Genomic DNA, 15,934 nt, shown 5'->3' on the forward strand with positions numbered 1-15,934 from the left:
GTACATGTACTGACACCGTCTCCACTATCAGAAATGTTAAAAGCTACCCAAACAGAAAACCTCACCTCTATTCATATTAGGTGTCACAGATGTGGCTTGGTGCAATGTTATTGTCAATAGTTCAGTATTATTGATCAAGAGTTTAGTAATCTGACAGTTTTTGGATAATAACTGTCTTTGAGTCTTTTCGTGCTCGACTGCAGACTCCTGTCTCGTCTGCTTGAGGGTAGACGGAAGAATCCATATGCTTGGTGGGTGTGATCCTTAATGATGCTGCGTGATTTACGCAGACATTGGCTGTGGTAAATGTTCTGGATGTTGTGGAGACTGTTACCAGTGATGTCCTCTGCTGTTTGCACTACCCCCTGTAGCGATGTGTCTAAATTTATTTATATAACGCCAAGCCACAACAGAAGTCGTCTCAGGGCACTGAACAGAAACATTCATATATATATATGAAATAAGTTTACACAATTTATCTGCTGAGCAGACTGTTTTGAGTTTAACTTCATCACAGACTCTGGTCTTGAACAATCAGAAAGGCAACAGTGGGAAGGAAAAATTCCCTCATGAGGAAGAAACCTTTAGCGGAACCAGGCTCAGGACAAGTGGCCATCTGCTTCAACCGGCTGAGTTTGAGAGGAACAAAAGGAGGAGCAGATACACAATGGCAGGTCAAGAATCACATGTTAAGATAGAAATAGTATCAAATGAAAACTATTCAATTTTAACAATTCATTTTAAGAAGCAAGGTCAATTTGTCCTCCTATAATCTAAGCCTATAGCAGCATAACAAGCCAACGCTAACTATAGGATTTATCAAAAAGAAAAGTCTTAAGCCCAGTCTTAAATCTGGACAAAGTATCAGCCTTACGGATAGAAACTGGAAGTTGGTTCCACAAGAGAGGAGCCTGATAACTGAAAAATCTTCCTTCAATTCTGCTTTTGGAAACTCTAGGAACTGTGAGTAAGCCTGTAGTCTGAGAGCGAAGTACTGTTTTAGGAAAATATGGAACAATAAGATCTCGAATATAAGATGGAGCTAGGTTGTTGAGAGTTTTAAAGAATTAATAACAATAATAATAATAATAACCTTAAATAATCAGAAGTTGCTTTTAAATTTAAAAAAGTGTTCCCCAAGTTTTAAAGATTTTTTGGGGAGTTCTTTACTTTACCCCTTGCTTTTGTGGAGCTAAACACTTTATGGTGCAAATGTTTCACTACCTGAACACATTGTTTGCTAACACATCAAATAAACACACATAGACATGAGCAAAAAACCTCATCACCCTTTCTGCTTTAAGCAGCAGAACAAAAAGCTGTAAGAAATAGTGATAGGCACAAGTGATTAATTAGTCTCTACCTGTGTGTTTGTTCTCAGTTATCCTACTACTGCTTTGTAATGTCCCTTTAAATGATCCTTTGTGTCTGTGCCTATGTGTGACTAATGGTTAAAGCTGTAGTGTTCAGTTAGACACTGTATCATCTCCAGGACAAAAGGGGGCAACATTTCTGAGCGTGTGACCAAGGACTGATCTAAGTTATCCTCCTGTGGTCTGGAGACAGGTGCAGAGCAAGTCTGCCAAGTGCAGCAGCTATCTAAACTCCTGCAGCACTGATAATAGCTGTGCAACTTTCCTTAACAGATTTAAAGGAACCATAAATTGTGTTTAAAATACCTTACTTCTCAGGAAAGTTTACTTTCACTGGGGCTTCTTCCTAATTGTCAGTAATTTAATAATATAGCAACTAGAAAGAGGTTAGGAGTGAGACCTGAAGACAACAAATGGAGTAAGATTGATCTTCTTTCCTCAGGACCAGAGTTGTTAAGATTTATGTGCATTAGGATCAAACTACTCAATTCCTTTATTATAGTTAATGACCTAATAAATCAGTTGCTTCTTAATTAAATTACTATTTCCATAAAACGTCTCTCTTCTGATGCTTCTTAAAAATAAAATTGATTCATTAGGTCATTAACTGTAAGAAATGTGCTGATAAGTTGATAATAAGATAAGTTGCTGATGAGACATTTTTAAAACATGTTCGTCAAGACTGACTCAAATCAACAAAAACTGGTTCAACTGATTGAATCAAATCAGTTGTTTCCAATAGTCTGTATTGATTACCAGATGAAGAAAACTATGATGGTGAACAAGAATGCTCTTGATTAAATAATGCTTTTAAGCTAAGAAAATATTAGCTGACACATGTGCAGACCACATCACTTGCACAGAACGTAGAGGGTAGAACATCTGTATGAGTCACAGATGTTTGTTCTGATTTCTTTTTTGTCCAAAGCCTCCGGATTTTAAATGGGTGCAAGGAAGTGAGATAGCTACATTTTTGTATGTTTGAGACTCTTTTAATTCAGTCATGTTTTCCCCTGTGTATTTGCATTTAAGTTAATAGAAATTATTCTGTAAAACTGAAACACACTTAAACACATCCTTTGCATTTATATAAAGCAAAGTAATTAATCTATATTGATCAGGGTGACACAGTTACTGAAACGCAAGGTGCCTGACACACGTCATTATTGTCATTCTATCAGTTTAAACTAAGATGTAATCTCTAGTTTCATTTTAAATTGAACTAATTGGCAGGTGGACTGAGCTATATACCCTGATCATTTATATAACAGGATCACGTCTTTGATGGAAATATTTGGCATTACAGATTATTTAAATGTTTCTCTCACAGTTTTTTTCCCCCTGATGTAAAGTCTAGTTTTATTTTTAAACGATCTCTTCATGGGGCTGGACTGAGCTTGTAGTCAGCTGGATGTGGCCCCTGAACCATCAGTTGAACAGCCCTTGTGTAAAACTTGGGTATAGGATTTATATCAAAAAGCAACATGACTGCAGGCTGCAACAACTATTTATGCTGATTCTATAAAATCAGCATAAAAGTTGAAAAGTAACAGGAATGAAAGTCAGTCTGCTGATTGTCTACATCACTGATTTCTATCAGCACCTCTTAGCTTAATTTAAGGACCATCTAAAACCAATTAACCAGAATTAAGGAGCCATCCAACACCAAGTCCATGTGAGATTTGAAAGTCTAGTTGTGACCAGACTGCAGGTTATAAACGACCTTAATGTCAGACATTCAACCCGGCCATCAGGATGGTCTGAAAGTTAACTTTTCATTTGGTCTACAAAGAAGCCGACAAAGCAGAAAAGGTGGTCGTGTCCTATTTTTGGAAGAGCTGTCATCAGCCCAGTGGCACGGGGCTGAGTGACAGCACAAGTGTTGAGCTGGATGCTCCCCTCCCTCATTTGGGGCAGACATTCCTCAGTGTAAGCAGACTTAGAACCCCCCCTCCCATCGTATTTCGTTTTCCCTCTTTCCTTCCAGAGACTAAGATGGCTGTTTCACTCTGGGTATGGGTGGGGGCATGAAGTGTGCGTGTGCGCGTGCAGGTGTGAGTGCTGGCTGTGGCGTTCAGACGACCATCAGCAGCAGGACAGAGAGGATCAGAGCTCTATGTAGCTAAAACACTGAGAGGGGTGGCCCTCAGATAAAATATAAAAATCAAAGAATAAGAGAAAAAAAAATAGACAAGAAGAAAAAAAAATGGTTGCAGAGGAGGTCATCATTACACTGTCCGGTGGAGTGCCATGGGGGTTTCGTCTTCAGGGAGGTGTGGAACATCAGAAACCGCTCCAAGTTGCTAAGGTACGTAGATTTTTGTTTAAGTAAAAGTTCAATTCAAACATTATTATTTTTGTGGAGGGGGCGTTGAGAATGTAAAAAAACAGTAATATTAACAGCTTCACCAAACAGATGTGAAACATTAGCTGGAGATATATCAGGAATAGATTTAAAGAGCTGTGAAGAAAACTGAAATGGAACATTGGCTCCTGTGCAGGTTGGTTCGGAGCCCAGACATGAGTCATGATCTTCTTTTATAAGGGTCTGTGTGCAGGTGTGTATTGATGAGTGATTAGGTGAACTTTGAACTTTAAGTATAAAATGTTGTGGCTGTAATCTCATATGATATTTTCACAAAATGCCTCTTCTTCCAATAAACACCTTTAAGAATAATTGTGAAGAAACTAAAGTGCAGCTGATCCAGAACTTTGTATGTGAGTGGTTGAAACTGTATATTTTACTGAACAATGCTTGTCTCTATTATTGGTTTGAGAAGCAAAATATTCAGAAGTGCTTAAGACATTGGTGCTAATGAAGCTGCTCAGTTCATTTGACTCTTCTGGAGCAAAATCTTCATTTAGTGTCCACATTTGGCCCATGTGAAACAGTCCAAATACCAGTCTTGAACTGTACATGAAAAAAAAACATATGTTTGACATCACATTTCCAAATCAGTAACAGTAAAAACACTTTACAATAAGGTACACTAAATTTGATTAACTACTAGGAAACGCCTCAGGAACGAATCAGGAACAAATCAGGAGCTAACTGGTAGTTAAACAGTACTTACTGGGGAACACACAGCCAAGCCTTATTAGGGGACTACTGGTTAGTTACCTTGTAAATGAAGAAGAACTAATCAAGAACTAATGGATAGTTACCAAGTAAACCAAAGAGGAATGAATCAGGAGCTAACTGGTAGTTAACCAGTACTTACTAGGGAACACACCACCAAGCCTTCTAAGGGGACTACTGATTAGTTATCTTGTAAATGAAGAGGAACTAATCAAGAACTAATGGATAGTTACCAAGAAAACCAAAGAGAAACTAATCAGGAGCTAATGGGTAGTTAACCAGTACTTACTGGGGAACACAGCCAAGCCTTGTTAGGGGACTACTGGTTTGTTTACTGGTCAGTCTATGTTCCCTCACCTATGTTCACGAGCTATGGGTAGTGACCGAAAGAATGAGATTGTGGATACAGGCAGTTGAAATGAGTTTCCTCTAGAGGGTAGCTGGACTCTCCCTTAGAGATAGGGTGAGAAGTTCAGTTATCCAGGAGAAACTCAAAGTAGAACCACTGCTCCTCCATATCAAGAGGAGCCAGTTGAGGTGGTTCGGGCATCTGGTGAGGACGCTTCCTGGGCGCTTCCCTAGAGAGGTGCTTCAGGCATGTACAACTGGGAGGAGAACCCGGGGGAGACCCAGGACACGCTGGAGAGACTATGTCTCTCAGTTGGTCTGGGAATGCCTTGGGGTCCTCCCAGATGAGCAGGAAGAGGTGGCTGTGGAAAGAGATGTCTGGGCCTCCCTGCTCAAGCTGCTGCCCCCGCAACGTGTCTTCAGAACAACCGGAAGAGGATGGATGGATGGATGGATGGTGGTTTGTTACCACAGAAACAAAGGAGAAACTTCAGGACAACTTGAACTTGAACTTCACCCCATTTTTTCACCATCAGAAACAGATAAGATCAATGATGTCACACAGTCACCCCACTGGTACGCTCTGATAGGCTGTGCTCACCCCGGATGTGGGGGCAGAACCAAGGGCCAATATAAGCTGGGGCCTTCTGTTACACGGTGCCTCCGCTTCTGCTTCCGGGTTAAGATGAGTCGGACGGACACATCAGCGCTGAACCTGTAACTTTTTCCTGCCTAATAGACATTAAATTGGTAAACTGAAAATATATATATCTTGATTTATTTGAGTTAGAGTGAGTTTCCTCTCCATCTGGGAATAAAAGAACCAGACACCAGAACCAGACAGGGAGTCGGACCGGTTTCAAGGACGGATCTGGTCTGGATTCCATATTCTTCATTTGGGTTCTGAATAAACCCTGCACCAGCATTACAAGATTATGAAATTGCTAATGTATGCGGGAATTTTACTGACAGAATTTGAGAGCACACATTTTGTGTTTGAAAGCAGGAATTCTTCTCTTTGTTATTCCCCCATAGTAATGTCTTTCATCAATAGGTTTACAAAAGAGAAAATCCAATAAAATCAGGACTCACTAGGAAACAGGTTTTTGACCATTACGAGCTGTGATCTCACTGTTGCAGGGTTTATTCAGAACCCACATGGATAATTTTTCCTCTGTGGTAACAAACCAGTAGTCCCCTAATAAGGCTTGGCTGTGTGTTCCCCATTAAGTACTGGTTAACTACACATTAGTTCATGATTCAAATTTGGTGTACCTTATTTTAAAGTGTTACCCCATAAGAGAATAAAAAACCTTTTTTGTTGGTTTTTACCCAGACATACTGGTAACTTCATGGTGTACTTGTCTTACAAACATTTAAAGAAATCCACAAATACTGAGTACTTGAGGAGAAGCAGATGTGTTGGTTAGCAACATGTGTTATCTCACTACCTGAAAAAAACCTACGCAAATTCTGAACATACACAAACAATTTAATTAGAATATATCCATCCATCCATCCATCCATCCATTGTCTTTACCCGCTTATTCCACTTTGGGTCACGGGGGTCGCTGGTGCCCATGTCCAAAATATAAGAAATTTAATTTATTGTTGCTGTTTTACATGGAGAGGCAGTAATACTGAGATGCAAGTGTCTTTATACTTTCTGCTTGTACTGTTCTGAGTATTCATGTAAAATATTCATTTAGCTCAATAGATTTTTTTTTAAATAAATTTTCTATGATTTTATTCAAAACATTAGTTTGTCAGTCCGTTTCTTCCATTAAACAGTATAAAGGTAGTTTCTTATTGGGTTGGGACTGTTGGTGACTAGTTGACAACTTAAAATTGTGAGAAAATTAGAAGATATTTCTGTGTATTTCTGACCAGCAAGCCATGCTGTTATGTTTTATACCACCATTTATCTTATTTTTTTAAGTCAAGGCCTATTTATATATCTTTCCAGTTTAAGCTTCTCTCCATTGGCTCTTTCTTAAATCCAGAATTTAATTTAAACTCTTACTTCTAACCTACAAAGCTCTCAACAACCAAGCTCCATTTTATATTACAGATCTTATTGTTCCATATTTTCCTAACAGAGCACTTTGCTCTCAAACTGCAGGCTTACTCGTGGTTCCTAGATTTTCCAAAAGCATAATGGGAGGAAGATCTTTCAGTTATCAGGCTCCTGTCTTGTGGAACCAACTTCCAGTTTCTGTCCGTGAGGCTGACACATTGTCCAGTTTTAAGACTTTCATTTTTGATAAATCCTATAATTAGGGTTGGCTTGTTATGCTGCCATAGGCTTAGACTACTGGAGGACAAATTGACCTTATTTCCTAAAATGAATTGTTAAAATTGAATAGTTCTCATTTGATATTATTTCTATCTTAACATGTGATTCTCGACCTGCCATTGTGTATCTGTTCCTCCTTCCTGTTTCTCTCAAATCCAGCCAGTCGAAGCAGATGGCTTTGTCCTGAATCTGGTTCTGCTGGAGGTTTCTTCCTTCCTGTCTTTGAGACACACACAACTCCACAACTAATTAAAGAAAAAATAAGTTACACAACTTTTTTCAACATGCTAAAATTTCAAGTAACAATGTAAAAAAAATTGAAAAAAACTGCTAAGGGTTTGAAACATTTTTGAAAATGTCTTTCAAATGTCATTTGCAAGTTGTCGTTTCAGTCACAGAAGCTTGCAGTCCTGCTGCTTGAATGTTGGATACATTCAGAAAAATTGCCCAAGTTTTCACTCAAAATTGTTGCAAAGTTGTTGTGGGCATCTCAAACCCTTCCCAAATCAGTTTCCATACAGTTTTTAGCTGTATTTGACGAATGTATAGGAGCTCTTCTTATGACCTTATGACAGAAAATAAATGTACTGAACAATTTGTCCATTTTTGCTTATCTTTATTTTTTTTAATGTACTCCAGTAGATCCAACAATTTTCAATCAGGTAATCTGGACAGTTTCTTTTTTTTTTTTTTTTCTGAAACGTTTCACCTGTCCAGCTGACCTGACTGAAAATTGTTGGATTGTATACCTGGATTATTGAGCATGGACTTTTTTTGGTACTCCAATAGACTATACAAAGGTGGTTGCAAAGTACAAACCAAACTGAGATGGCTTACGATGTCTGTGTGTTAATCTGCATGGCCTAGAGTTTTGCAAAACATGAAAACTACAACCAAAAATACGTTTTCAAAAATTGGCCACTTAAAACATAGACACAGAGCTTGCTAGCTGCAAAATACTTATAAATCAGTGAGAACGTTTTTTTTTCCTTCTTCTTTTTACAATTTTGTGTTGCCAACTAGTCTTGATGGTCACAGTCCAGTGAGATACTATCTTAAAACTGCCTAAAATAATGTTCGTTATCTAAATTGTGTTATTTTAACAGTTATTTTACATTTCAGACTAATGTTGAAATAACTTTATGGTAGACAGCTGTATGATGGGGAACAAGGTATAGTCTTGTCAGGTCCTGTATCGTTTTGAACAGGTGGCGTAGTGTGGGGCATCACTGAATGAGCCAATGTGTCAGACCTCCATTTGTGAGACTGCATGTGCGTGTTTGTGTGTTTATTTTTATGAGTCTATGTGTATTTTTGTATCAGTCCATGTAGTGTATGTGAGCAAGCATGTATGGGTATTATAAGTGTTATGATTTGCAACCACAAGGTGACTGACAGAACAAATAACTTGACATCCTGAGCCACAGGCAGGCACAGACCACTTTGAAAGGCTTAGCTAAATGGGGGCCTGGGATTTCATTACAGACAAACCAGAATAGCTGTAAAGAAAACTCATTAGGGTAACCAAAGAAGATGGTCTAAACTCAGAGTTCAGATATACAGTATTCATACAGTTCCTTGTGCTGCATAATCAACAATGAAATCTTGTCACTGAAAATCCTTTGTCTTAGCACTTTAAAGCATAATTTCTTTATAACTTGCAAAGACTCAGAGCTATTTGTTTAAGGCAAAATGCCACCAGCTCAATAGATGTTTGGCACAAATAGCAAAGGCACCAAATGAAGATGGCTGCTGGCTGGCATTTCCTTGTTAAAGTGTATGAGAGCCCCACTTGAGCTGCAATATGTGGCGTATGTCCACAGCAAGCTCGAGCTGTCAGAACAAAATCTGTTCTCCATCAGTCATTATCACAAACCAAGACAGGACAACAAGCACGGCTCTGTCAGCCTTTTATTTCCTATCCCTGCTGTAATCAAAGCAGAAGACTGAATATACCAGGAAACTGATGACGTTTTCAAAAAAGGAAAAGGATATCCTGCAGTTACAACCTTTCAAACCAAATCTTTAGACTTATTACAAATTTTGTGTAAAACGTTGAAATAATATACCGTTGGGATGTCCGTTCCTAGCAGCACATTAGAAATATTTAATTGCCAGACTCTTCTTTCACCTTCAGCTTGCCCTTAAGACACAAAATAATTAGATTCTTCTTACAGGAGTTTATGGTATAAATGTATGTATTTATTTGTTTATTTTTGATTTGCTGCATAAATATTGTGAGAATGCATATTCACCTACGACCCATGCAAACTGAATAATCTGTGATCCCCCCCCCCGCAGGTACGTAAACGTAGCAAAGCATGCAGGGCTGGACTGCGGGAGGGTGATGAGCTGGTGTCCATCAACGAACAGCCGTGTGGATCGCTTTCCCATGCCCAGGCTATGAACCTCATCGACAGCTCCCCTGGAATATTAAACATTCGTGTCAAAAGGTAACGAGCAGAAGAGTAAGAATGACTCTTTTATTGAATTAAGGGGAGGATCATTCATAACCCAGAGCTAATACATTATTCCTTGAAGTGGTGTGTTTTGCCTGCCTTCTTTCATGCCTATGTTTTACATAAAGTTCTTATGTTAATTGCTAGAGCTCAGTGACTGAGGTTGATTTGTCATCCTCCATCCATCCATTAACTTTACCCGCTTATTCCATTTTGGGTCACGGGGGTCGCCGGTGCCCATGTCCAGCAATCACTGTGCGAGGGGCGGGGTACACCCTGGACGGGTCGCAAGTCCATCACAGGGCCACATAGAGACAAACGAGACAAACAACCATTCACTCTCTCACTCACACCTAGAGACTATTTAGAGTTACCAATCAGCCTAACATGAATGTTTTTGGTCCGAGAGGAAACTGGAGTACCGGGAGAATAAAAGTTTATCAGTTGTATGTATTCACTAAAATGTTTTCACTGGTGCATGATTTATTTTGCTAACAGATAGCCAAGCAAACACACATGTAAACGCAAACATGCACACACAATTGCCTGCCTTTCATGGCAGTGGGTGATGATAAATTACAAAAAAAAATACTTAAATATTCATAAGATTCAGCTGCCTATGATAAGAACCACTCAGGCTTAGATTTTTGGCAACTAGAACTAAAAATGAGTAAAAAATTTTAACCACTTTTTAACCTTTTTAATTGTCTACAGGGCACCTGTGGCTTTTCAGTCTGTAGTACTTGTTCCCCGCGCTCCATCTCCAAGGATAGACAAAGAGTACCGTTTTGCTCTAAAAGCCATGTCACCAACCCAACCCCATCATGCACCTGTCCGTGAAGTCCACCGTAGCCGCTCTTCTTTGACCAGTGGCCTGACCTCCCCACCTGGTAGTGAGGCCTACTATGGCGAGACTGACAGCGATGCAGATATAGCAGGTTATGAGAGGCAGCGACGTCAGAAACGCCGAAGCCCCAGCAACTCCAGCTCTGGAAAACCAAGTGAACGAACGTCTCCAGAGGGTGGGGAGACATCAGAGATGAGTGGCTATGACAGTGCTCCAGATGCACAGGTTTTCTCACGTTCAATGAACGGACGGGGAGGAAATGGAAAGGAAGGTGGCTTGCCAGGGGTAGCAAGGAAGGAAGTGATTTTCCACCCTCCTGGTCCAGGAATGTGGTCCTCTCAGACATCCACTGAAACCTCCTCCGTCATCTCCTCAGCAGATGACCAGGGCCCACGAGATGGAGCACAAGAGGAAGACAGTGGATTTCTAGAACCAGCTAATGTTCCACTGGTGTCACCTGAGAGGGCAAAGGAGGCTCTAATGTTGGGCTCCCGCAGCCAGCTTGTGCCCATGGTGGGTCCAGTAAATAAACCAATAGACGAGGAGCTGACAACAACCTACATGGAGAAGGCCAGACAAGCCAGTAAGTCAAACTAAGGAGGACCATTAATATGTATTTGTACTTACCTTATTAGTAATTATCATTAGCTGAAAACACTTTTAAATAAGAACATTAAATGTCTAACAAATTTTGTTATATGTCTATCAGAAAGAAAACTTAATTATTAGACAAACTATATTTTAAAATCCCACTGTTACTGTATGTGCACACCCTATTAATGTTGTATGCTTTAACAAAAAAATTGAACCAAAACAAAATAAACCCAATAGTAATTATTAATTATTTACTGTAAATCAAATTAAATTAATAAGGTGTGTGGCTAAAGCCATTATGTTTACTCAAAAAATAATCTAAATTTTGTAAAAGCTTCAATATAAAACTCTAGTTTTTAGTGCATAAATGGCAATAACATTGCCACCTACACTGTACTTTGTGGAAATGTTGTTATTTCTATTTACCCATTTTTCAGGTTTCATTTCATGTTAGATGTAAATACAGCCAACAAGAAAAAAGCAAGTTAAAACGCAAAACATTTTATAAAACATTTAACTTGTTAATGAGCACTTTTGAAAAGCAGTTAGATAAACTTCCTTTAAGTCTTTTTGTGTCTGATATAACCTTTTCAGCTTTACTATTGACAAGAAGTATATTTGAAACTTTAGTTTTTTAAATATCTAATGTGAGAATACAAAAGTTGTATCTCGCAATCTCCATTACAAATAATCAAATATTTATTTAGTGTGAAAGAGGGTGAGCAAGACCTGTCAAACAAAATATGGCCAGTATGGTTTACTGCATTTATTTTGAGATATGAGTGTAAAAATCCCAGTAATCAATCTGCGAGCACCGAAAACCATCTGCAGCTGCTTTCAGGAATCAAGTAGCAAAGTGGGGACTCACATTTTCACTGTTCTTCGCTCTCCTTTTTCCACTGCAATACAATTTTTTGTTCAACAATCATTATGACCTTATTAAATTCTCACAACAACAAATGTGTTTTTAACATTTGAGGGTATGTACCAACACAGGAAGAAATGTTTTACCTTCAGAGGGTAAGAACTTGACCAGTTAAAGTACATGTAGTATGATAGAAACCCTTTAAAGTCCTGTTACTAACCTATGTTCTGCATTTTTTTTCCACTGGCTTGCACATCTTTTTCATTTAAGATAGATGCTATATAGGCTTAATGATGTGCAAATTTATCCTTCACCCCAGCTAAGGTGAGAAGCTTAAGACTTGCCTGGAATTTTTACAGAAGTGCTTCTGTGTCAAGTTAAGAGTTGGATACCCTCTGAAGGCATGGACAATTTTAGATGCACAAGTCATAGGTTAAATCCTTTGAAGATCTCATGCTGTATTTATGTTACACTACTTACTGTAGGTTTCCTAATAGCTTTGACTTTCATACTCTGCAGAACTGAACCGAGGAGACACAGTGCAGGACAAACAAGTGAAGGAAGCCAAAAGTAAGTGTCGAACAATTGCATCTCTACTGACAGATGCCCCTAACCCTCACTCCAAAGGGGTGCTGATGTTCAAGAAGAGAAGACAGCGTTCCAAGAAGTATACTCTCACCAGCTTTGGTAGTGTTGATGAAGACAGATGTCAGGACTCACAAGAAGAGGATGGAATAATTCCTGGCAGTGAATCTGAGTTTGATGAGGAGGGCTTCTCCTCGGTTCCAGACCCAACTTGGGATAGCGACTACCTGGATAAGCTAGAGAAGAGGGCAACAGCAGGTGTAGAAGGTCGTGGAGATGGAGCAGAAGATGCTCCAAGTCCCGGTTTGAGTGACACTGCAGGAAAAGGTGCCCAGTTGTTTGAGCAGCAGAGAAAAAGGGTGGATGAGCTTGCCAAAAAGGTAGAAGCAGCACAACCTCAAGTATCTACTGAATCTCAAGTACAGGATCATTCTCAGATCTATTCATTGCATCGTGAAATGCACGCACAAGTACAACCAAACCAAAGACCTCAGGAGTCACCATCTGGCCTTACATTCACACAGCCTCAGTCTCAAGTAGATGTAGCCAATGCAGTTCCGTATGGGGATCACTCTACAATTAGCACAGCTAACATAATGATGTCTCCACTTATGGCTTTCAATTCAGCCACAGCTACTGTGAATGTTCTGAGCAGCCCTGCACAACCTGCTGAAACACCACTACCTGAATTACCTGCAAGTAATGTTCTAAATAGAACGGCACGTCCTTTCACCCCTGGCTTTATCAGCATTCGAGCTGCGACTGCTCCTGTAACTTTCCGACCACCTGTCACAAAGAAGAGTCAGCATCTTTCCTCAGCAGCGGTTGTGTCTCCACCCTTTTCCACTCCTTCTGAAATATCTTATAATCCAGCACCTGTAACTTCACAATTACCCTTTGTTCCTACACCAGTGCTCTCCCCATCATACTCCATCACTCAAGGTTCCCTGGCCCTGACACCAGAAGTTCCTGTTAATATTCTCCATTCAGCCATTTCTTCTTCTAAAGACACAATGCAATCATCACTGGCAATAAGTGGTTTTCATCAGGCCCCATTTTCAACTGTGACTCCAGTGTCAATACCTTCAGCACCAAGACCTCCACAAGTACAAATGGCACCAGTCCCCAATTCTACTAGCCAAATTCCTGGCTCAACTGATCTAATGGCCTCAATGCCTCCACAAATGCCAGCTGCTCAGCCACAACCCCCTCAGTTTTCCATGCCACCAGTAGCTCAAGTGCCAGTGATCTCTCAGCCTGAAGTTGTAGCTCCAACTCCAGTTCCTGGCCCAACAGGCCGTACTGGAATCTTAAATGAAGCTAGACGGCGGAGTGGCAAACCCAAACCTATGTTCATCATACCAGAGGTGAAGAAGAACTCCCCTAATCCTGATCTTTTGTCAATGGTGCAGAACCTGGATGATAGGTCCATCAGATATAAATATGGTCAACCACCCACTGAAGTTATCTATGATGATACAGAGGAGGAAAGGATTGGTGAGGTTGACATGGGAAGGGTGCCTCCCCCAGTTGCACCTAAACCTCGAGTCACTCATGAGGCCCCACAGATTATTCAAGCAGGAGGCAAGGGAGCTGAATTGTTTGCCAAAAGGCAGAGTCGTATGGGAATGTATGTAGTGGATACCCCTCATGAGACACCTTACCAGCAGAGTTTGACCTTGCAAAATGCAGCTCACCTACATGACTCATATGTCGGTACTCCACTTCCCTCTCAATGGAAATACTCCCCAAATGTTCGTGCACCTCCACCTATTGGTTACAACCCACTCTTAGCCCCTTCTATCCCATCAGGGCCTCAAAGAGATCTAAAACAAAATAAAAAGGGAAGTGGGAACTTCCAAAAAGAAGGTATCAAAGCTGTTGATTTTATGAAGAGGCAGCCATATCAGCTCAACTCTGCTATGTTTCAGTATGGCGGCAGTGTTGCTAATCTAGCTGCCATGCCTTCTTACCAAGCCCAACAGGATAACTACTCAACAAGAATGGTAGGTAATTCATTAACCTCACCACGACAAATTCCTCTCAAAACTGCCCGTGTCTATGAAATCAAAAGATTCTCCACACCCACACCCATGTCAGGTCCATCTCTGACACCCAAAGTCATTGCACCTCGCTCAGCCACAACCCTCGGAGAACGTTTGACTGATTCCAGCATGACCTCACCACCTCATGCTTTTTTCAATCCAACTCCAGTCACTCCAGCACCAGTCACTGTTTCATCATCCTTTCAACCAGCAGGGCTACCCAGCCTCCCCAAATTCTCTGCTACTCCTATTCCACACCCTGTACCTCCATCAGTCCCCACACCCTACAATCCAGTGTCATACACAACTGGGCTCCAGACAGCCAAGCAGTTTCAGAGTGCTCCTGAGCTCAGCATTTTTGCTTCTTTGCCCCCACTGAAGACCAATCCAGTTCAGGCACCTAAACCACATTTTGTTGCCACCAAGGGACGTGCTCAGCCCCAAGTCTGGAGGCCAGGAGCTTTTTAGATAACAACTACTGTAAGTTAATCACTGATAGAAAATCAATCAATTTTAGCTGTTATACATTGATGTACATTACTCCAACTGATAGTTCAGATCTTTTAAGGTGTTTTGGAAAGGTTATCAATGGGTCATATCTTACCCATTATAGATTACTTTTTGACGAGATTAACAAGCCAATGGCTGCCTTTTTGAAAATGCAATTTTCAACAAAGTTTGTAGCAATTTGTGCAAATACTATAATTTAAAGAGCAGCCTACAAAATATTTGATTCTTATCTTATTAGCTCTTCCAAAAAACATTTGAAAAGACCTGAGCTATCCCTTTAAGTTTAACAAAAGTGTCATATGTTATGGTTTCTCAAGTGTGACAATTACCTATTTCGCTTTTGTTATTGTATCACTAAAGTGGATTAAAGTGCAGTTTTAGGTGACTGGAATTTTTAAAGGGGATTTTAAAGATGTATTTTTTATCTTTATGGAACATTCTCTCATCAGATTGTAGTCAAACCAACAAAATACCAAATTTATGACATTCTGTTTCTTAGATTTCTATTTATAAACAAACATTGGGCAGTGAGTTGTCATTAAAAGACTATAAAATTTAAAATATTTAACGTTCTTTCAGTATTTCAGAACCTACTTTATGGTGAAAATCATAAACACTTCTTTGTGTTCAAAATATTATTAATTTATCCATTTTTCTTGGGTACAAAATATAACTTTTTACATCTATTTTGCTGCTAACACATTTAAGTGAGTGACAATAACAATAAAGGAAATTACAGCATGTCGATGCTTTACTGTCTTAGTTTGTGTGAGGTTTTCAAAGTTTTTTCCAACTAATGTAAAGGAAGAAATGGGGTCTGTTTTGAAATATTCTATGAAACTTGAAGTGTCTAAACTATGAGTAGGTATGGTTCGGACCACAGGATTAAAGGTTTTGTATGTTGCTTGAAGTCAACCGAAGGACACATACAGG

At 39.8% G+C, this 15,934-nt stretch overlaps 1 protein-coding gene across 1 annotated transcript; it reads left to right on the forward strand.

Annotated features, from left to right (window-relative positions):
* The first annotated feature begins 3,390 nt into the window (after positions 1–3,390).
* synpo2la (synaptopodin 2-like a) lies at positions 3,391–15,153 on the forward strand. The gene is made up of 4 exons (XM_037680229.1): positions 3,391–3,681; positions 9,398–9,549; positions 10,270–10,985; positions 12,381–15,153. The coding sequence occupies exons 1-4, from the start codon at positions 3,580–3,582 to the stop codon at positions 14,957–14,959; spliced, it is 3,549 nt and encodes a 1,182-aa protein (XP_037536157.1). The 5' UTR covers positions 3,391–3,579; the 3' UTR covers positions 14,960–15,153.
* Positions 15,154–15,934: the final 781 nt, after the last annotated feature.

This window comes from Nematolebias whitei, chromosome 1, assembly GCF_014905685.2.
Source record: "Nematolebias whitei isolate Nwh7 chromosome 1, NemWhi1, whole genome shotgun sequence".
Classification (NCBI taxonomy): Eukaryota; Metazoa; Chordata; class Actinopteri; order Cyprinodontiformes; family Rivulidae; genus Nematolebias; species Nematolebias whitei.

Coding starts and splice junctions, on each gene's coding strand:
- synpo2la (XM_037680229.1), top strand. CDS start 3,580: ATGGTTGCAGAGGAGGTCATCATTACACTGTCCGGTGGAGTGCCATGG. Junction 3,682..9,397: donor AACCGCTCCAAGTTGCTAAG/GTACGTAGATTT, acceptor CCCCCCCCGCAG/GTACGTAAACGTAGCAAAGC. Junction 9,550..10,269: donor TTAAACATTCGTGTCAAAAG/GTAACGAGCAGA, acceptor AATTGTCTACAG/GGCACCTGTGGCTTTTCAGT.